The 22019-nt window shown below is 40.2% G+C and overlaps 7 protein-coding genes across 8 annotated transcripts in view; all 7 read right to left on the minus strand.

The window, feature by feature from the left end:
* LOC135349200 (NADPH oxidoreductase A-like) overlaps nt 1-633 on the minus strand; it is a 5137-nt gene extending 4504 nt beyond the window's left edge. Inside the window, exons 1-2 of the mRNA XM_064547703.1 lie at nt 491-633; nt 49-315 (exon numbers count right to left, since the gene is read on the minus strand). Of these exons, the coding sequence (XP_064403773.1) occupies nt 49-315; nt 491-614 (391 nt within the window). The 5' untranslated portion in view covers nt 615-633. The remainder of the gene's footprint in view (nt 1-48; nt 316-490) is intronic.
* A 71-nt stretch (nt 634-704) lies between these two features.
* On the minus strand, nt 705-21986 carry LOC135349198 (DNA mismatch repair protein Mlh3-like). Of its 2 annotated transcripts, XM_064547698.1 has the most exons (13): nt 21893-21986; nt 21622-21789; nt 19340-21472; nt 18728-18832; nt 18604-18664; nt 18466-18540; nt 18059-18190; nt 1576-1700; nt 1338-1361; nt 1204-1282; nt 1056-1155; nt 944-1004; nt 705-894 (listed from the first exon to the last, which is right to left on the minus strand). In XM_064547698.1, the coding sequence occupies exons 2-13, from the start codon at nt 21781-21783 to the stop codon at nt 841-843; spliced, it is 3111 nt and encodes a 1036-aa protein (XP_064403768.1). In that variant the 5' UTR covers nt 21784-21789; nt 21893-21986; the 3' UTR covers nt 705-840. The 2 variants fall into 2 exon arrangements, with proteins under 2 accessions (XP_064403768.1, XP_064403769.1); XM_064547699.1 differs by lacking the exons at nt 705-894; nt 944-1004; nt 1056-1155; ... (1 more) ...; nt 1338-1361; nt 1576-1700 and adding an exon at nt 15691-16685.
* Nucleotides 1794-3492, minus strand: LOC135349204 (solute carrier family 15 member 4-like). The gene has a single exon (XM_064547707.1). The coding sequence runs from the start codon at nt 3490-3492 to the stop codon at nt 1930-1932; it is 1563 nt and encodes a 520-aa protein (XP_064403777.1). The 3' UTR covers nt 1794-1929.
* On the minus strand, nt 3661-5296 carry LOC135349202 (solute carrier family 15 member 4-like). Its single transcript, XM_064547705.1, has one exon. The coding sequence runs from the start codon at nt 5294-5296 to the stop codon at nt 3695-3697; it is 1602 nt and encodes a 533-aa protein (XP_064403775.1). The 3' UTR covers nt 3661-3694.
* On the minus strand, nt 5553-7133 carry LOC135349203 (solute carrier family 15 member 4-like). The gene has a single exon (XM_064547706.1). The coding sequence runs from the start codon at nt 7131-7133 to the stop codon at nt 5553-5555; it is 1581 nt and encodes a 526-aa protein (XP_064403776.1).
* Nucleotides 7438-8772, minus strand: LOC135349205 (solute carrier family 15 member 4-like). The gene has a single exon (XM_064547708.1). The coding sequence runs from the start codon at nt 8770-8772 to the stop codon at nt 7438-7440; it is 1335 nt and encodes a 444-aa protein (XP_064403778.1).
* LOC135349201 (solute carrier family 15 member 4-like) lies at nt 12670-14493 on the minus strand. Its single transcript, XM_064547704.1, has one exon. The coding sequence runs from the start codon at nt 14467-14469 to the stop codon at nt 12793-12795; it is 1677 nt and encodes a 558-aa protein (XP_064403774.1). The 5' UTR covers nt 14470-14493; the 3' UTR covers nt 12670-12792.
* Nucleotides 21987-22019: the final 33 nt, after the last annotated feature.

The following is a 22019-nucleotide window of genomic DNA, read 5'->3' on the forward strand; positions in this document are numbered from 1 at the left end:
AATGTGGGTTGAGAAAGTTACCATTTGCTCCTGTAATAAATTACTTACCATCTCCAGTTGTAGAAAATACACACAGCAAAGCTTGCTCTTTACTGAAATCAATGTTCTCAAAGTCCTTAGAGTTCATAACTCTCGGCTGCCAAGAGAGCTCTTGATAACTCTCCTCATCTGCCTTGTCAAATAGTTTCCGAGCTATCTCCTCACTGAAGCCATACTCTGTGCCGTACAGGATGAGTATCTGTTTGCCAGGCTCCTCGTACTTGGTGCAGTACTTGCTCAGAGCATTGCTCTGTTGTGGACTAACCAGCTCCTCATCTGCAAAGATAAAAAAATAGCATTTGCAATTGAGAAACCTTACATGGAATTACACATTTACAATTACACACACACTTCACAATCTCCAACTCAAAAAATCCATGGGGGAGGGGGTGAATAAGTTTTTTAGAGGTCACCTTTTTGGAAGCTAGACTATATAGATATTGTGGCAAACCTGGTGTGTCTCTGATGAAATCTGATAGATCAGTGCCAGTCTCCTGGTCCAGGTTGAAGAAGAGCACCCATGTGCAGTATCCCACCAGCAGCACCACTACCCCGGCCGCTATCAGTCCAAACATCTCTAGCTAGCTAGCTTCTATACAACTCTCGATATCTCTCAGCTACTATAACGAGCCCCGCCCATGACCTGACCGACACATGTTACATTCACATGTGGTTTGGTAGGCAGCAAGTGAGGGGGTGTATGTACACAGTAGTGCCAGGGCAAAACAGGAAGTAAACAAATCAAATGCACAATGCAATCACAATGCAATCACTAATGAGTACATCATTATGGTTTTAAACTTATGTAGTATGAAACTGCTCCACAAAGCTAGCCAAGTTAGGAGTCTTCATATCCTGCAGAATAACCCGATAGCATCAACACCACATACACACAATGCATTACCTGCTGAGCTGGGTATCGCATACTCAGCTGGTCCAAATCAAGAATGGGCACCAATGATGGCCTGTGAAAAAAATGTAACTAACAAGTTAAAATAAGGCAGCACTGGATGTACCTCCCATGAGCACATTGGAAGGGCAGTTTGCACTTGGAGAGGGAGAAAATCAGTTCCTGGCATTCAGTCAGAGTTAGTGGATCACCGAATTTAATAGCACCTGTTCAAGCAATCAGATATTGCAAACTGCGATCATTAAAACACTTACCGTGACAAGCCTGTGAATTGAGAACATGAGTGATTGCTGCTGGAGTTGTTGAGGAGGCCCCACCAGTTTCTTGCAGTAGCTGCATTAATATAATTATTGATTGTGAGACGCAAGTTTTCAGAGAATGAACTTACTTCCAAATGTCCTGTAACCATGTCCTGTAATAAAAATTGTTTTTATATTATTTTGTAAAGCCAAATTCTGTACAACACAACTCCTACCATCACAATAATTTATAGCACACCCTAAATTGAGAAATGTGTCATTCCAATGCACAACTATGACCCCTCACTCATCCTATACCCCACTCCTCTATTGACCTAAACAGCTATGTGTGTACCAGCTATGTGTGAACATGTGGCCCTAGCTCACCTGTAGAATGCTAAGATCCACAGCTGGCCTGCCTCTATTCCCTCCGGATGTGTCTCTCCTCACAAACACAGAGGGCAGAGAAGAGACCACCAGTCCGCCCTTGCTGTCCACAGCTGTACTCACTCCTATAGCAACACAAGCAGCTCTCTCTTAATGTAGCCACATTTTTATTAAAGGGAAAAACGTTACTGAATAAATGTTATAAATGTGTGAATACCTACTTTTCAAAAACGTTATAAAACGTTATAATTGCATGAATATAGTCTACAACTAGAAGCTAAACAGTGTTTTAAATGACCTGAACTAGTCCAAATTAATATGTACCAATAAAAACTACAAAAGTACATTGTTATGTTAGTTGATAGTGTTATGAGCAACTCGTCGACTGAACACATCCTCCACAACACTTTGACAATAATATGAATATGCTTCATCTCTCACTCTGTTCTTATACCAGGCAGCCACAATACAGTACAGTATGAAACCAATCAAACCCACGACAAAAGCAAAAGAACTCTGTATTACAGGAGAGTAAGCTTTATCACGGAATCTGGCACTGTAGTGTAGCATATCAAACATTGCTTGTCCAATCCCCAACGCTGCAAAGCATAATAGTGCCGTGTAGCCACATAACAGTCCACGCATATGGTAGGGAGACTGAGCACAGGAAAACTCGAAAACTTTAGTTAACAAAAACTGCAGCATAAAGCCACACGAAACACACCATATTACATTCAACCAATTGTATACGTTAGAAACCTGGTGAAAGACAGCAACTACATTTAATATCAAGCTTCCAACCTGGACCAACAAAACAATAAACGAAGCAATTCCAATGCATTTCTGAATGCTAGGTAGCTTATCACGGAAAAGTGGGAACAACACGAATTCCTTGAGTACTGTTGCTATCAGAACCCAGACAAGTGGATGAAAAAAGAAGTTATACACCAGTTGAGCAGTACAAACACTGAGTCCATCAATAGGCACCTGGTGAACGGGTTGCCATCCTAAAACAACAAAAAATACTGGCAAAAGGAATATTATAATCTTGAAGAATGTTTTGACATCTTCCACCTCTTCAGTAGTAAACGGTCCACCATACCTCGACTTTCCCAGGTCCATTCTTGAAGGTACGTCTTCCTCCCAGTATGTGAGAGCACTGCGATTGAGGGGAGCCTTGTGCTTGGCAGCAAACTTGAGAACTTGGTAGATGGTTTTCAGAGACTGAGGACAATTGGGCTCAATAATTAGCCATTTTGGAGCGAGGAGAAACAATGAACAGCAGACTAAGGCCATACAAGCCACAGGAAAAACACTAAGAAACTGTACACTCCAGCCATGGTCACTTCCGTTTACAGCACAAAACGTATGGGCAGAAAATAATGTATTGGAAACAAAAAACCCTACAAACTGTGAAAAAATGAACCAGGCAATAAAAGACGAAACATTAGCTGCTGACGATTCAGGCATCTGATCCAAACCCAACTGCAAAGCTGTTACAAAACAAGCCAATGAGCCAACTACAAATAGAGCATAGACAACAGGGTTGACTCCACCACTAACGATTAGAGGAATCACACTGGACCAATTATTACCACTTGCATGTTCCAGAATCAAACTGCTAGCACATGCCATCACAGTAGCTATGAACGAAAGTACAGATCCAGCTTTAAAAACTTTGAAATTTCCATAACGAGCATCAGCAAGCCATCCTGAAAATGGGGCAGAGAAAATACACAAGCCAACCGCTAGAATTGGAATATACGTGTAGCCTCTGATACTTCTGGATAGTGGGGCGTACATTTTGATGAGAGACCCGTAGGTGGCATTGAGCAGAGCCACCCAGACGAGTACTAGGAACGCTCCTCTTGAGTAGAAATACCTCAGTCTATAATTCATACTGTATAGCTCTAGCATTCACGATAAGATAAAATTAATGTTGGATCATACTAAAACAGAATATGATTTCACTAAGGCTGCCTAGTCTATTCACACACAAATCACAATGTACTATTAAAACAAACAGTATTATGATATGCACCCATACTATCAATAACAAAACCTGTAGAAAATTACGCAAAAAATATATAAGTTTACACAGCCATATGGTTATAGTGCTTCACGTATGTACTTGCTGAGCATGTGAGAGGTATCTATCGTAGACCTCCTCCACGACTCTGTGTACATCATAGTTCTCTTCTCTCACTCTCCTCTTGTACCAGGTAGCCAGGAGGCAGTGGAGTACAAACCCAACCAGACTCAGTGCAGTGAAGACTGACTTCTCAGTAATTTGGCAGTATGGTCCAACACAGGCTTCCAAACAAATGTTAATTATTACCCCAACAGACATTGACATTAAGTAAAGCAGCAATACATAGCCAAGCAGTAGGCCACGCATCTTGTAGGGGGATTGAGCACAGACAAATTCTAAAATAGTAGTCAATAAAAATACAACAATGCACGAAAAGATAACAGAATATGCTATGTCCGACCATGGTGAAAGATTCAGAGAGCATGAGGAAATAGCAGTAGCCAATACCAACTCAACGGAATTTAGAATGAATATAAGAAACGAAATAATTCCAATACGCTTCAGTATACTAGGCAACCGGTTTCGAATCAAAGGATAGATAGCAAATTCATACACTAATGTCACAATGATAATGACCCATGTTGGACAGTAAGTAACAGAGTACATAAGTCCAGCCTCACAAACGGTAGTAAAGCCGTCCAAACTTTGCGTGTACACTTCTGGGGAAAGTGAGCATGAAATTATGAAAATGGGTAAAGAGAATATCAGAATCTTGAAGAATGTCTTGACATCTTCCACCTCTTCAGTAGTAAATGGTCCACCATACCTCGACTTTCCCAGGTCCATTCTTGAAGGTACGTCTTCCTCCCAGTATGTGAGAGCACTGCGATTGAGGGGAGCCTTGTGCTTGGCAGCAAACTTGAGAACTTGGTAGACGATTTTCAGAGACTGAGGACAATTGGGCTCAATAATTAGCCATTTTGGAGTGAGGAGAAACAATGAACAACAAATTACAGACATGGCAATCACAGGAACTAGGCTGAATACTTGTGTCCAAAAAATTTCAGGTTGCATGTGGCTACGGATAAAGCAAGAGAAAACACTAAAGCCTGTGTCCAATGTCCAGGTCCCAAGAGCCAATGAGAACACAAACCAGGCAATGAAACTTGAGATATTAGCTGAAGAAGCATCAGGCATTTGATCCAATCCAAGCTGCAGAGCAGTCACTAAACAAGCTATTCCTCCCACAAACCCAACGATGTACACGACAGGACTTATTCCACCACTGACTACACAAGAGACAATACTGTGTGGAGGCACATTCAACAAAATCAAGACACAGATGCAGCCTACTACGGTAGCTAAGAAAAACAAAGAGGCTCCAACTCTAAACACTCTATAGTTACCACAGCGAGCATCTGCAATCCAACCAACAATGGGGGCACATATGAGGAACGGCACAACTGGAACCAACGCAAGCTCAGAATATGCTCCAGTATCATCTTGGAAAAGTATTATGAATATTACAAAACACAAGTAGGCAGAAGTGAGGGTCATCAGAGACATCCAAAAGAGAACGAGAAATGCTCCCTTTGAGTAGAAACATCTAATCTTGTACGAAATAGAGCACCACTTTCGCCTATTGATATCATTCGAGTTATCTACAAGAGCAGCCATCTCTGTCTGCATGTGCTGGCTAAATGTCACAAGCCTATAATTATGTGTACAGCAGTCTTATCTTACATATAATTATTCAGGTGAATTGTTCATGTATACTTTCAGTGTCTAAATACTGTAAACAGTTGTCTAACTAAATGCAGCTGTTCACAATCACACCAGGTACACCATTAGTTTTGATTAACCTCAATCTTACATGTGGTTTGAACAAAAAAATAAAATTGATGTATACAGCGTATGTAAACAATTAATGAAGCCATGCACTAGTTCACACGGTTGGTCTCTGTGTGAGGTATCTATCGTAGACCTCCTCCACGACTCTGTGTACATCATAGTTCTCTTCTCTCACTCTCCTCTTGTACCAGGTAGCCAAGAGGCAGTGGATTACAAACCCAACCAGACTCAGAGCAGTGAAGACTGACTTCTCAGTAATTTGGCAGTATGGTCCAACACTCAAACAAATGTTAATTATTACCCCAACAGACATTGACATTAAGTAAAGCAGCAATACATAGCCAAGCAGTAGGCCACGCATCTTGTAAGGGGATTGAGCACAGACAAATTCTAAAATGGTAGTCAATAAAAATACAACAATGCACGAAAAGATAACAGAATATGCTATGTCCGACCATGGTGAAAGATTCAGAGAGCATGAGGAAATAGCAGTAGCCAATACCAACTCAACGGAATTTAGAATGAATATAAGAAACGAAATAATCCCAATACGCTTCAGTATACTAGGCAACCGATTTCGAAGCAAAGGATAGATAGCAAATTCATACACAAATGTCATAATAATAATGACCCACGCTGGACTGTAAGTAACCATAAGCACAAGATCAGCCTCAAAACGGGTAGTAAAGCCATGCAACCTTTCCATGTAAACTTTTGGTGAAAGTGAGCATGAAATTATAAAGATAGGTAAAGACATTATCAGGATCTTAAAGAATGTCTTGACATCTTCCACCTCTTCAGTAGTAAACGGTCCACCATACCTCGACTTTCCCAGATCCATTCTTGAAGGTACGTCTTCCTCCCAATATGTGAGAGCACTGCGATTGAGGGGAGCCTTGTGCTTGGCAGCAAACTTGAGAACTTGGTAGATGGTTTTGATGGATTGAGGACAATTGGGCTCAATAGTCATCCATTTTGGAGCGAGGAGAAACAATGAACAACAAATTACAGACATGGCAATCACTGGAACTAGGCTGAATACTTGTGTCCAAAAAATTTCAGGTTGCATGTGGCTACGGATGAAGCAAGCGAAAGCCCTAAAGCCTGTGTCCAATGTCCAGGCCCCGAGAGCTATTGAGAACACAAACCAGGCAATGAAACTTGTGATATTAGCTGAAGAAGCATCAGGCATTTGATCCAATCCAAGCTGAAGAGCAGTCACTAAACAAGCTATTCCTCCCACAAACCCAACGATGTACACAATTGGACTTATTCCATCACTGACTAAACGTGACACAATACCGTGTGGAGGCATATCGAATTTCACCAAAATCAATACACAGATGGAACCTACTACAGTAGCCGAAAAAAGCAGACTAGCTCCAACTCTAAACACTCTATAGTTACCACAGCGAGCATCTGCAATCCAACCAACAATGGGGGCACACATGAGGAATGGCACAGCTGGAACCAACGCAACCTTAGAATATATTCTAGCATAGTCAATTCCTTGGAAAAGTATTAAATAACACAAGTAGGCAAAAACGAGGCTGATCAGAGACATCCAAAAGAGAACGAGAAATGCTCCCTTTGAGTAGAAACATCTGATCTTGTACGAAATAGAGCACCACTTTTGCCTATTGATATTATTTGAGCTATCAACAAGAGCGGCCATCTCTCTCCTATATAAATTAATTTCACAAGCCTTTTTATACTCCGGTGAATTGTGCACGTGTATATACTTTCAGTATATCTAAATACTATAGTCGAACTATACATGCATATGCAGCTGTTCACAATCACACCAGGTAAACACAATAATTTGATTTAACCCTACATCTTTTTTTTACAAGGGTTGAAAAGACACAAAACTAGACTGAAAAAAGAAAATGCCAAGATAATATACATTCCTTATTACACACAGTATGTGCATGCATGCATGCAAACAATAATAATGAAGCCATCATGCCTGCACTAGTTCACAGGGTTGGTCTCTGTGAGAGGTATCTATCGTAGACCTCCTCCACGACTCTGTGTACATCATAGTCCTCTTCTCTCACTCTCCTCTTGTACCAGGTAGCCAGGAGGCAGTGGAGTACAAACCCAACCAGACTCAGAGCAGTAAAGACAGACTTCTCAAAAATGTGGCAGTACGGTCCAACACACACAGAGTTAAAAATATACATCAGTATTGTACCAACATACATCGATATGATATAAAGCAGAATTGTATATCCAAGCAGTAGGCCACGCATCTTGTAGGGGGATTGAGCACATATAAACTCTAGAATGCTAGTCAATAAGAACATAAATATTGATGAAAAGATAACAAAATATGCTATGTTTGACCATGGTGAAAGGTCCAGAGAGTATGAGAAAATAGCAGTAGCCAATACCAACTTAACGGAACTTACAATGAAGATGACAGATGAAATAATCCCAATACGTTTCAGTATACTAGGCAACCGATTTCGAAGCAAAGGATAGATACAAAATTCATACACTAATGTCACAATGATAATGACCCATGTTGGACTGTAGGTGACAGCAAAGATAAAACCAGCCTCACAATTGGCAAAGCCATCCAAACTTTGCATGTACACTTCTGGGGAAAGTGAGCACGAAATTATGAAAATGGGTACAGAGATTATCAGAATCTTGAAGAATGTTTTGACATCTTCCACCTCTTCAGTAGTAAACGGTCCACCATACCTCGACTTTCCCAGGTCCATTCTTGAAGGAATGTCTTCCTCCCAGTATGTGAGAGCACTGCGATTGAGGGGAGCCTTGTGCTTGGCAGCAAACTTGAGAACTTGGTAGATGGTTTTCAGAGACTGAGGACAATTGGGCTCAATAATCATCCATTTTGGAGTGAGGAGAAACAATGAACAACAAAGTACAGACATGGCAATCACTGGAACCAGGCTGAATACATGTGCACAAAGGCCATGGATGCAAGAGAAAACCCTACAGCCTGTGTCAAATATCCATGCCCCAAAAGCCAGGGAGAACACAAACCAGGAAATGAAACTAGTGATATTAGCTGAAGAAGCATCAGGCATTTGATCCAATCCAAGCTGCAGAGCAGTCACTAAACAAGCTGTTCCCCCCACAAACCCAACAATGTACATAATCGGACTTATTCCACCACTGACTACACGAGAGACAATACTGTGTGGAGGCACATTAAACAAAATCAATACACAAATGCAGCATATTACGGTAGCTAAGAAGAGCAGAGAGGCTCCAACTCTAAACACTCTATAGTTACCACAGCGAGCATCTGCAATCCAACCAACAATGGGGGCACGCATGAGGAACGGCACAACTGGAACCAATGCAAGCTCAGAATATGCGTCTATTCCTCGGAAAAGTATTACAAATAATTACAAATATTACAAAAAACAAGTATGACAAAACGAGGCTGATCAGACATATCCAAAAGAGAACGAGAAATGCTCCCTTTGAGTAGAAACATCTGATCTTGTACGAAATAGAGCACCACTTTCGCCTATTAATATCATTCGAGCTATCTACAAGAGCAGCCATCTCTATCTTACATAAATTATGGTGCTAAACTTCACAAGCCTATATACATATGAACTTATTTTATTTACTATTTAGGTGAATTGCATACATGTGTACTTTCAGTATCTAAACTACTGTAAATAGTTGCAATCAAACCAGGTACACATTAATTTTGATCTAACCATAGATTTTTGAAAATACATTACAGAAAACAGAAGTTAGAAAAGGGTTGACTGCATGCATGTCAACTGAAGTAATTATGTGCTACTAGAAATTATAACAGCTTGCAACATGCAGACAGAGTTCTCATGGTTATACAACGTATAATTTATGTACACGATTGGACTTATTCCACCACTGACTACACGTGACACAATACTGTGTGGAGGCACATTCAACAAAATCAATACACAGATGCAACCCACTACGGTAGCTAAGAAAAACAGAGAGGCTCCAACTCTAAACACTCTATAGTTACCACAGCGAGCATCTGCAATCCAACCAACAATGGGGGTACACATGAGGAACGGCACAGCTAGAACCAATGCAAGCTCAAAATAATATTTTTGAGAATAGTCAATTCCGAAAAAAGTGTATTGTGAATAGTAAGCAGCACAAGCAGGAAAAAGTGAGGCTGTTCAAGGACATCCAAAAGAGAACGAGAAATGCTCCCTTTGAGTAGAAACATCTGATCTTGTACGAAATAGAGCACCACTTTCGCCTATTGATATCATCATTTGAGCTATCAACATGAGAAGCCATCTCTCTCCTATACATGTGATAACTTTCACAAGCCTATATATGGCATGAATTTATCTTTATATTCAGGTGAATTGTACCATAGATAGAGTAGATAAGGGATTGGAAACGGAAGTACCCTCGAAGTACCATCCGTGTATCTCCGCGGTTTTAACCGAGGCTTACTTTTTAACACGAGAGCTAAACATGAACACAAGCATGAAAAAGCGCTCTGTGTACCTCTAGCTACTTCACGACAATCGAGATTATATTTTCTTTGTTTCCAATTGATACCTACTATCAGGGGGCATGTGATTCAGTAATGGGGGTAGCTCTGAGATGTATGCTTTGGACACAATAAGTTTCCCGGGCTTTTGCGGGAGTTATGAGGAGATACACGGATGGTCCCAGAGCCACTATGTAGACTTCATTGTAAAACATCACGTGAATCACTTCCGTTTCCAATCCCTCTTCTACTCTATCTATGATTGTACATGTGTACTTTCAGTATCCAAACTATATACTGTAAATAGTTGTCTAATTACATGCAGCTGTTCACAATCACACCAGGTATATAAGCATAATTTTGATTAACATTTTAGGTCACATCTTACATGGGGTTGAAAGACACTAAACTATCACAAAAGAAGAAAAAATGATTCAAGTACACAACGCATGATATAATGTAAACAATTAATGAAGCCATGCACTAGTTCACACGGTTGGTCTCTGTGAGAGGTATCTATCGTAGACCTCCTCCACGACTCTGTGTACATCATAGTCCTCTTCTCTCACTCTCCTCTTGTACCAGGTAGCCAGGAGGCAGTGGAGCACAAACCCAACCAGACTCAGAGCAGTAAACAGTGACCTCTCAGTAATGAAGCAGTATGGTCCAACACATGCACACACCACTTTACAAATATATATCAGTATTACACCAACAAAGATCGAGATGATGTAAAGCAGCATTGTATAGCCAAGTAGTAGGCCACGCATTTTGTAGGGGGATTGAGCACATATAAATTCTAGAATGCTATTCAACAAGAACATAAATATTGATGAAAAGATAACAGAATATACTTTGTCCGACCATGGTGAAAGTTCCAGAGAGTATGAGAAAATAAAAATAGCCAATACCAACTTAACGGAATTTACAATGAAGATAAGAAACGAAATAATCCCAATACGCTTCAGTATACTAGGTAACCGATTTCGAATCAAAGGATAGATACAAAATTCATACACTAAGGTCACAATGATAATGACCCATGCTGGACTGTAGGTGACAGAGTACACAAGTCCAACCTCACAAACGGTAGCACAGAAGTCCAAGTAAATTTCTGGGGAAAGTGAGCATAAAATTATGAAGATAGGTAAAGAGATTATAAGAATCTTGAAGAATGTCTTGACATCTTCCACCTCTTCAGTAGTAAACGGTCCACCATACCTCGACTTTCCCAGGTCCATTCTTGAAGGAATGTCTTCCTCCCAGTATGTGAGAGCACTGCGATTGAGGGGAGCCTTGTGCTTGGCAGCAAACTTGAGAACTTGGTAGATAGTTTTCAGAGACTGAGGACAATTGGGCTCAATAATCAGCCATTTTGGAGCGAGGAGAAACAATGAACAACAAAGTACAGACATGGCAATCACTGGAATTAGGCTGAATACTTGTGATGTCAAAAAAGAAACATGGAGATTAAAAAGTCCAACACAACTAAAATTGAAACTTGTGTCCAATGTCCATGCCCCGAGAGCTATTGAGAACACAAACCAGGCAATGAAACTTGTGATATTAGCTGAAGAAGCATCAGGCATTTGATCCAATCCAAGCTGCAGAGCAGTCACTAAACAAGCTGTTCCTCCAACAAACCCAACGATGTACATAATTAGACTTATTCCATCACAGACTACACGTGAGACAATACTGTGTGGAGGCACATTAAATAAAATCAATACACAAATGCAACCTACTACGGTAGCCGAGAAAAACAGACAAGCTCCAACTCTAAATACTCTATAGTTACCATAGCGAGCATTTGCAAACCAACCAACAATAGGAGCAAGTAAAACTAAGAGGAAGGGCAAAGCTTGAACTAAAGCCAGCTCCGACGTAATATAATTTCTTCCTAGGGAAATTATTTTGATTAGCACAAAATACACATAGGTAAAAGTGAGGATGATCAGAGACATCCAAAAGAGAACGAGAAATGCTCCCTTTGAGTAGAAACATCTGATCTTGTATGAAATAGAGCACCACTTTCGCCTATTGGTGTCATCATTCGAGCTATCAACAAGAGCGGCCATCTCTGTTAATCTTATATATGATAATTCCACAAGCCTATAATTTATCTTTCTTATATACTCATACATGTGTATACTTTCAGTATCTAAAATACTCGTATAGCATAACATTTTTGAGGCACTTTCGCGCTATTTGGTCAAATGACGTCGTCTTCCTGTCTTCTGTTAAGTAAGTATTTCGTGGACCTAATTTTCGTGGAGGATTGCTAAATCATGAAACAGCGAAAATCAAGCCCTTTAAAAATGTCTCGCTATATATATGAGGAACAGCACAGCTAGAACGAATGCAAGCTCAAAATAATATTTTTGAGAATAGTCAATTCCTTGAAAAAGTATTGCGAATAGTAAGCAGCACAAGCAGGAAAAAGTAAGGCTGTTCAAGGACATCCAAAAGAGAACGAGAAATGCTCCCTTTGAGTAGAAACATCTGATCTTGTACGAAATAGAGCACCACTTTCGCCTATTGATATCATCATTCGAGCTGTCAACAAGAGCAGCCATCTCTATCCTATACATGCAATAACGTTACAAGCCTATATGGCATTTTACTTTTATTATATCCAGGTGAATTGTACATGTGTACTTTCAGTATCTAAACTATGTTGTTTAACTAAATGCAGCAGCTGTTCACAATCACACCAGGAATACACACATAATTTTATGTCACACATGAGACACTATAAATCACAGAAAAAATAAAAGAGCTATATGAGAAAAAATGATTCTACAACGTATGGTATATACTATTAATGAAGCCATGCACTAGTTCACACGGTTGGTCTCTGTGTGAGGTATCTATCGTAGACCTCCTCCACGACTCTGTGTACATCATAGTCCTCTTCTCTCACTCTCCTCTTGTACCAGGTAGCCAGGAGGCAGTGGAGCACAAACCCAACCAGACTCAGAGCAGTGAAGACTGACTTCTCAATAATGTGGCAGTACCGTCCAACACACACAGAGTTAAAAACATATATCAGTATTGTACCAACATATATCGAGATGATGTAAAGCACAATTGTATATCCAAGCAGTAGGCCACGCATTTTGTAGGGGGATTGAGCACATATAAATTCTAGAATGCTTGTCAATAAGAACACAAATATCGATGAAAAGAGAACAGTATATGCTATGTTTAACCATGGAGAAAGGTCCAGAAAGTATGAGAAAATAACAGTAGCCAATACCAACTTAACAGAATTTACAATGAAGACAAGAAACGAAATAATCCCAATACGCTTCAGTATACTAGGCAACCGGTTTCGAATCAAAGGATAGATAGCAAATTCATACACTAAGGCCACAATGATAATGACCCATGTCGGACTGTAAGTAACAGCAGATATAAGATCAGCTTCACAATTGGCAGGGTTATCCAAAAAGCTGTGCATGTAAATTTCTGGTGAAAGTGAGCATGAAATTATGAAAATGGGTAAAGAGATTATCAGAATCTTGAAGAATGTTTTAACATCTTCCACCTCTTCAGTAGTAAATGGTCCACCATATCTCGACTTTCCCAGGTCCATTCTTGAAGGAATGTCTTCCTCCCAGTATGTGAGAGCACTGCGATTGAGGGGAGCCTTGTGCTTGGCAGCAAACTTGAGAACTTGGTAGATGATTTTCAGAGACTGAGGACAATAATTAGGCTCAATAATCAGCCATTTTGGAGCGAGGAGAAACAATGAACAACAAAGTACAGACATGGCAATCACTGGAACTAGGCTGAATGCTTGTAACGTCAAAAGAGAAATAGGTGCAATAAAAAATCCAAAACAATTAAAACATTTGAAACTCGAGTCCAACATCCATTCTCCAAGAGCCAATGAGAACACAAACCAGGCAATGAAACTTGTGATATTAGCTGAAGAAGCATCAGGCATTTGATCCAATCCAAGCTGCAGAGCAGTCACTAAACAAGCTGTTATTCCAACAAACCCAACGATGTACGCAATTGGACTTATTCCACTACTGACTACACGAGATACAATACTGTGTTGAGTTACATTCAACGAAGTCAATACACAAATGCAGCATACTACGGTAGCTAAGAAAAACAGACAAGCTCCAACTCTAAACACTCTATAGTTACCACAGCGAGCATCTGCAATCCAACCAACAATGGGGGCAAACAGAACTAGAAGGAATGGCACAGCTGGAACTAAAGCCAGCTCAGAAGGTGTCATACTATAAACTATTCCTTGGAAAATTATTTTGATTAGCACAAAATACACATGGGTAAAAGTGAGGGTCATCAGAGACATCCAAAAGAGAACAAGAAATGCTCCCTTTGAGTAGAAACATCTGATCTTGTACGAAATAGAGCACCACTTTCGCCTATTACTATCATACGAGTTATGTACACGAGCAGCCATCTCTGTCTGCCTGCATACACTAATTTCACAAGACTTGGCACTGAGCAAATGCAAAACAAGAAAACAAAAGCTCATCCCTATTCAGATGAAATGAGTCAGTGTACATGTATATATACTTTTGGTATGTCTAAACAGTTGTTACTAACTATATGCAGCTGTTCATAATCCACTGATACATGTACATGCATCCACAATACATATAATTATGCACATAAATTATAGATACATGTATACAGGTATCATCCGTTGTCCATACTAAAAGCTATAGCAATTTACATTTGTGAAGGAAAACAACCAAACATCTGTTGAAAACAATGACCTAGCTATATGTATGCGTATGTATGTATCATCCGTTGTCCATACTAAAAGCTATAGCAATTTACATTTGTGAAGGAAAACAACCAAGCATCTGTTGAAAACAATGACCTAGCTATATGTATGCGGTAACACAAGAATAGCCTCACAACTGTCTGGCAAATAAAATATTTACTAGTGACTACGGTAGCTAAGAAAAGCAGACAAGCTCCAACTCTAAAAATTCTATAGTTACTACATAGTGAGCATCTGTAATCCAACCAACAATGGGGCACAAATAACTATATAGGAGGAATGGCACATGCAGCTGGAACTAAAACCAGCACCGAAGATGTCATAATAATTATAATCTATTCCTCGGAAAATTATTTTGATTAGCACAATATTTGATTAGCACAATAGTTAAAGTGAGGATGATCAGAGACATCCAAAAGAGAACGAGAAATGCTCACTTTAAGCAGAATCATCTGATCTTGTACGAAATAGAGCACCACTTTCAATATCATTTGAGCTATCTACAAGAACAACCATCTCTGCATAATAATCTTACGATAATTCCACAAGCCTATACATCAGTATCTAAAATACTCGTATATAGCGCAATATTTGCACTTACATTTCGTGAAATGGCCTCTAAAAACATTTCGTTGAATAAATTTCGCGCTATTTGGTCAAATGAAGTTGTCTTCCTGTCTTCCGTTAGTTAAGTATTCTGTCGAAGATGGACGCCAGAAAGTCAAATGGCCCAGACAACATACTATACTAAAGGAAGGCGCGTCACAAAGCTGGTCCACTCACAAAACTTTTCAATCTCTCACTCCAACTGAGCAGGATCCCACGGACTGGAAGAGTGCAAATGTCACACCAATCTTTAAAGAAGTGGAGGATTGCTAAACCACGAAAACAGCAAATTCAAAAATGTCTCGCTGCTATACGGTAGTTGTCCAACTCTACAATGCAGCTGTTTACAATCACACAACGTAAGTATCATAATTATATACATCATATGTGGGTTTAAGACTATTATAGTTACTAAATATATATATATTAAGCGTATAACTATAGTGATACTTGTATGTAAACAATTAATGAAGCCATGCACTAGTTCATATGGTTGGTCTCTGTGAGAGGTATCTATCGTAGACCTCCTCCACGACTCTGTGTACATCATAGTCCTCTTCTCTCACTCTCCTCTTGTACCCGGTAGCCATGAGGCAGTGGAGTACAAACCCAACCAAACTCAGAGTAGTGAAGACTGACCTCTCAATAATGTGGCAGTATGGCCCAACACACGCAGAGTTACAAATATATATAACAATTTTACCAACATATATCGAGATGATGTAAAGCAGCATTGTATAGCCAAGTAGTAGGCCACGCATTTTGTAGGGGGATTGAGCACATATAAACTCTAGAACGGTAGTCAATAAGAACACAAATATGACTGAAAAGATAACAGAATATGCTATGTTTGACCATGGTGAAAGGTCCAGAGAGTATGAGGAAATAGCAGTAGAGTATGAGGAAATAGCAGTAGCCAATACCAACTTAACGGAATTTACGATAAATATGATAAATGAAATAATCCCAATACGCTTCAGTATACTCGGCAACCGATTTCGAATCAAAGGATAGATAGCAAATTCATGTACTAATGTCACAATGATAATGACCCATGCTGGACTGTAGGTAACAGAGTACTTAAGTCTAGCCTTACAAACGGTAGCATAGAAGTCCAGGTAAATATCTGGTGAAAGTGAGCATGAAATTATGAAGATAGGTATAAAGATTATCAGAATCTTGAAGAATGTCTTGACATCTTCCACCTCTTCAGTAGTAAACGGTCCACCATACCTCGACTTTCCCAGGTCCATTCTTGAAGGTACGTCTTCCTCCCAGTATGTGAGAGCACTGCGATTGAGGGGAGCCTTGTGCTTGGCTGCAAACTTGAGAACTTGGTAGATGGTTTTCAGAGACTGAGGACAATTGGGCTCAATGATCAGCCATTTTGGAGCAACGAGAAACAATGAACAACAAAGTACAGACATGGCAATCACTGGAATTAGGCTGAATACTTGTGATGTCAAAAAAGAAACGGAGATTAAAAAGTCCAATACAACTAAAATTGAAACTTGTGTTCAATATCCATACTCCAAGAGCTATTGAAAACACAAACCAGGCAATGAAACTTGTGATATTAGCTGAAGATGCATCAGGCATTTGATCCAATCCAAGCTGCAGAGCAGTCACTAAACAAGCTGTTAGTCCAACAAACCCAATGATGTACACGATTGGGCTTATTCCATCACTGACTACACGAGAGACATTACTGTGTGGAGGCACATTCAACAAAATCAATACACAAATGCAACCTACTACGGTAGTTAAGAAAAGCAGACTAGCTCCAACTCTAAACATTCTATAGTTACCACAGCGAGCATCCGCAATCCAACCAACAATGGGGGCAAATAAAACTGGAAGGAATGGCACAGCTGGAACTAAAGCTATCTCAAAAGGTGTCATACTAGATATTTCTTGGACATTTATTCTGAAGATTATCAAACACGAGTAAGTGGAAGTGAGGATGATCAGAGACATCCAAAAAAGAACGAGAAATGCTCCCTTTGAGTAGAAACATCTGATCTTGTACGAAATAGAGCACCACTTTCGCCTATTGATATTATTTGAGTTATCTACAAGAGCAGCCATCTCTGTCTGCATACACTAATCACACAAGCCTTGGCACTGAGCACATGAAAAACAAAAGCTCTATTCAGATGAAATGAGTCAGTGTATTTGGTATGCCTAAACAGTTGTTAATAACTATACGCAGCTGTTCATAATCCACCAGGTATATACATGTACATGCATAATTTTATGCATCCACAATATATACGTGTACATGTACAGTATGTACAATCCACATACATAATTATATACAGCCAGTAACAGGTATCGTCCGTTGTCTATACTAAAAGCTAGAGCAATTTACAATTTGTGAAGGGAAACAACCAAACATCTGTTGAAAACAATGATCTATATGTATGTGGTCCAACATGTCCTGCATTGAGGGGGGGGGGCGAGGGGGGTAATTCACCCCCCCTAGGATATGACAGATTCATTTGTACTGCTATAATTCTGATGACTTCGCCCCTCCTACATTTTTAATTAGCCCAATTCGCCCCCCCTGATCCAAATTCCTGGATGCAGCCCTGACATGTATCATGTACAGTAAATAAAGTTCCACGTAACCAAATCCTAGTATTGCATTGGCGAAAACGGGCCTTTGCGTGTAATTTAAACTGCAAAACATCAACTTTATTTTGGCTCCTACTGTGCATCCGCCCACCTATTTGGTCCAGGTGTTTCTTGAAGTGCTTTGCCATGCTTATCAGAGAGGGAGGGAGTGCCATTACCAGTGGTGGCTGGATCATAGACCTCTTCACACAACGAACACCCGTGGAGGAGTCCTCGTACAAATCTGTAGTGAACAAGTGAACAAGTGAGCAGATTAATCAGCCAAATTGACTCGTGTTTCAACAGCTAACTTTAGAGAGCCCATAACTGAAATTTAGAAGGTCCGTAAATGGCGATGTGTGGCTACAGTATTAGAGAGGTCTATCAGATGGCAATACGTTTATAGATTAAGGATTGGTGATACATGTAAGACAAAACCGATCTTTTGCAAGCTCTATTTGTACTGTATAGGCATAGTTTGTAGATCCTCTTAAGCATAGTGTACAAGATTGTTCTTACCGTCAAGTAGTGTTTCCAGCCTGACTCTCTCGTGGGCTGCATGCTGGTCAACCATCACTAGCAGGTTCTTCTTGCCTATCACAAACAGTGGCGGGGGGGGGGGGGGTTATGATATTTCTATGAGAGGTGGAGTCTTACCTCCATTTCTCTCTTTGCTCATTAAGCAAGCAATGAACTTGTTGTCGATTTGATTGAGTACCTGTAGCACATACACAGACACCATGTACACACATTACATAGGCACAACAGTCTCAATACTTACCACTAGATCATTAAACACATCTTTGGTGAAGGTGTACTTGTTTATCATATTGTGGACTCTAATTTGCCTCCTTGTGCCAGCACCGTAACCAATATCCAGCACATCCTAAGGATGTAGTGTGTAAGGGGAAAGGTTTCAACACAAACACACACGCAAGAAACTGTACATGTACACATTGTTAATATTTGGGAGATAACAAAAGTTGCAAATTTAATCAATAATTATGGTTCGAGGTCTCTTTTAGACGCCATAACTCGAGTTCCGTCAATCCAATTTCACCGCTTTTGTGGTTTTCTAAAAGCTTAGAAAAAGACCTTTCAAATGGTACTATTACTGTTCATATTTGGGAGATTTGGGAGATCAACTATTTCGACCCAATAACATGGATTATAGCCCATGGTCCAAAGGCAAAAAAAGCCAAATTAGGGCTCCAACAAAATTTTGGATTGAAACACATTATTTGAAAGGTCTCTTCCTAAGCTTTCAGAAAATAAAAAATTGGATCAATGATACTAAAGTTATGGCTACCGAAAGATGTTCAACTACACCCCCCCCCACACATATAAATCAATTAGTTTGGGTAACTACATGTACATGTACATATAACCTCACCTCTTGTCCTGGTTGAAAAGTTGGGTTTTTCCAATTCTTTAACAAAGCTTCAAAATTGGTTCTCCTTGTTTTTTTCTCTCCTCTACGTTCCATCTCTTTCCAATCCCTCCACTTTAAGTTGGGGCTTCTAGATCCTTCACTGGGGCTGTAGTTCATCGATACTTGGTGATGTGTTGAGGTAGTGACCATCAATCGCTGGGACTTGGGTCTGGGCATAAAGGAGTTGCAGTCATGTGATAAATGGGGAGATGGTCTCCTTTCAAACATGGCCTCTGATATGGCAGTAGTATCATTGGCTTCACTGTCAACTGTAGTAGATGAGGTCTTGGGACTCGAGTAAGAGCAGTTCCCACTGACAGAGTGTATATAAATCTTGCGGCCAGTCAAAGGGTCCAGTGTTTCCCTCCACAAGGGCTTAGTAGGCACAGTACTATCAAAGTCACTCAATAAAGGTTCTGAATCACAGTGTACGATATCTTCTCCTTGAGGTAACAGCGATATTTCACTTGACTCAATAGGTTTTGAATCCACACCAGGGTCCAGAGAAGCGGCACAGAGTACTGGTGAAAGGTGTTCTCTTTCAAAAGCCGATGATTGCAAAAACGAGCTGTGTTGTTCAAAGGTGGTTACTGACAGAGGACAAATGGATGGCTCCTCCCTGGGTGTGGAATGGTAAATTGGATGGTGGATTGAGGAACATCGAAACTGTTGGTGGCTATCCGTAGACATTTTGTCCATTACGAGATTAGATATCTTAGAGGAGACTGTGGATGAATGAAGTGGTGAGAATACAGTGGGCTTCAGAGAAGTGGGTAGAGTTTGACTTGAAGGAAAGTTCTTAGATAGTAAGCGAGAGAAGATACTTTTATTTCCAGAGTGCTCCGGAGATGGAGAGTTGTAGGAGACTAAAAATGATGAACTTTGTTGCAATACGGTAGGTTTAGTGATAATAGGGGAAGCTTTGTTATGATATGTGCTCAGTGAAAACGAAGTAGGAGTAGTAGTTGGTACAGAAGAGTGCTCGGAGTGTATAGTCGATATAGTGCATGTAGGAGTAGCCATACTTTGCAATGAAAGATGCTGTGTTTCTGATGCTGAATAGCTGTGACTGCCCAGATCCCTACCTATCTCAGAAAAAACTGGTTTCTCTTCATTTGAATTAGTTGACTGTGTAGTAGCATTGGAATGTTGGGATTTTGCACTCAATCCGAGTCCAATGTACAGACGATTTTCCTCCAGAAATTTGTTTGCAATAAATGTCAATAAGGTGATTAGTTCGTCCCAGTTTTTAAACTCCACGATAGTCTTAGCAGGCTCAAGGCAAATGTCATACTCTGATCTGGGGCATTCGATTAGGAGCACATACACTGGATGCTTGTCCAGAATTCTTGTGGGACTACTAAGAGTCTTTGTATACTTTGAAACCTTCAATTTTCCTTTTTGGGATTGCTTTTTTGTAAGCAGTGAATTGTTCAATACGCTGTTAACACAAGTATGTAATGGAGTCTTTTTCACAATGCGACGGTTGACATAAATAAATTGCAAACTGTTGTTGTGATGGGTCTCAGTCGATATAAAGCCAGATACAGTGTATTTTGTGCGGCTGAAGTTTACATTCTTCATTTTCCTCACTTTATTGCTGGAAAACAACAGACCAAAATTTGACAATACAGAGTTAGTTTTGTGCGTTTGCAAGATAAGAGAACCTGTGATATCATTTCTAACGGAGAAGGACACAGATGGATTAACAAGAGCAATGAACTCCACAGCTTTCTTGACCTGCTCTAGCTCAAATACTTCCACCATATTTTTCCTCCTGACCGGCATATTATAGAAAAAGTCAGACAAAGTTACAGTAGTTCCTACACTTGGTCTTTGAGTACTACAAAGTTTAATTTCAGCGATTTTGCCATTCAGAAACACTTTATTGTAGGTACTCTGTGAGAGATGGTGTCTGGACGAAATCTCAACCGTTCTTGATAGTTCAGTGATGCTTGCTATTGCTTCTCCTCTGTAGCCGAGGTGTTGCAGGTTATGGTCCAAGTCATGCAGAGTGTGGCATTTGCTTGTCACATAGCGGTCTCCCATTAATCCCAGGTCTGACTCACTGATCCCTCGACCATTATCAACAACCTGTGGTGGAATAGCAAAGTATACAACTGAAGCTACCATGGATACAATAGTAGGCTGGTTGCTGTATTAGTTTACATAAGCAATTAGTTGTAAAGTCAGCTGCTGTGTTTTTTCTACAAAGTGAAAGTGAAAGTGAAACGACTATTTACTTGCAGCTTGAACTTGCTGAAGTCCACCCTCACAGCTATGCAAGTGGCCCCTGCATCAATGCTGTTGTCCACTAGCTCAGTGACAGCCTGGGCCAGACATGTGATAGCTACCCCGGAACGTAGTCTCCCTCGCACACTCTCATGCAGACGAGACAGCGACATTCAACACTGCATGGAGTCAAGAGAAATAGTTACAATGTACTGAATGTGCAGTAGCAAATGTCTTGCAGAGTTGACACAAACTTTCAATCAAAAAATAATTAAAACTTACTTTGAGGAGCTGGAAATGTCTCACCCAGACTTCTTGTTGACTTCCATGACAACTCCCCCTTGGGCTCTTTGACGACCACGTGGTTTTGGTAAGGATCAACACAGTTAAAAATGAATTACAGGCACCA

The sequence above is a fragment of the Halichondria panicea genome, chromosome 15, assembly GCF_963675165.1.
Source record: "Halichondria panicea chromosome 15, odHalPani1.1, whole genome shotgun sequence".
NCBI classification, from domain to species: Eukaryota; Metazoa; Porifera; class Demospongiae; order Suberitida; family Halichondriidae; genus Halichondria; species Halichondria panicea.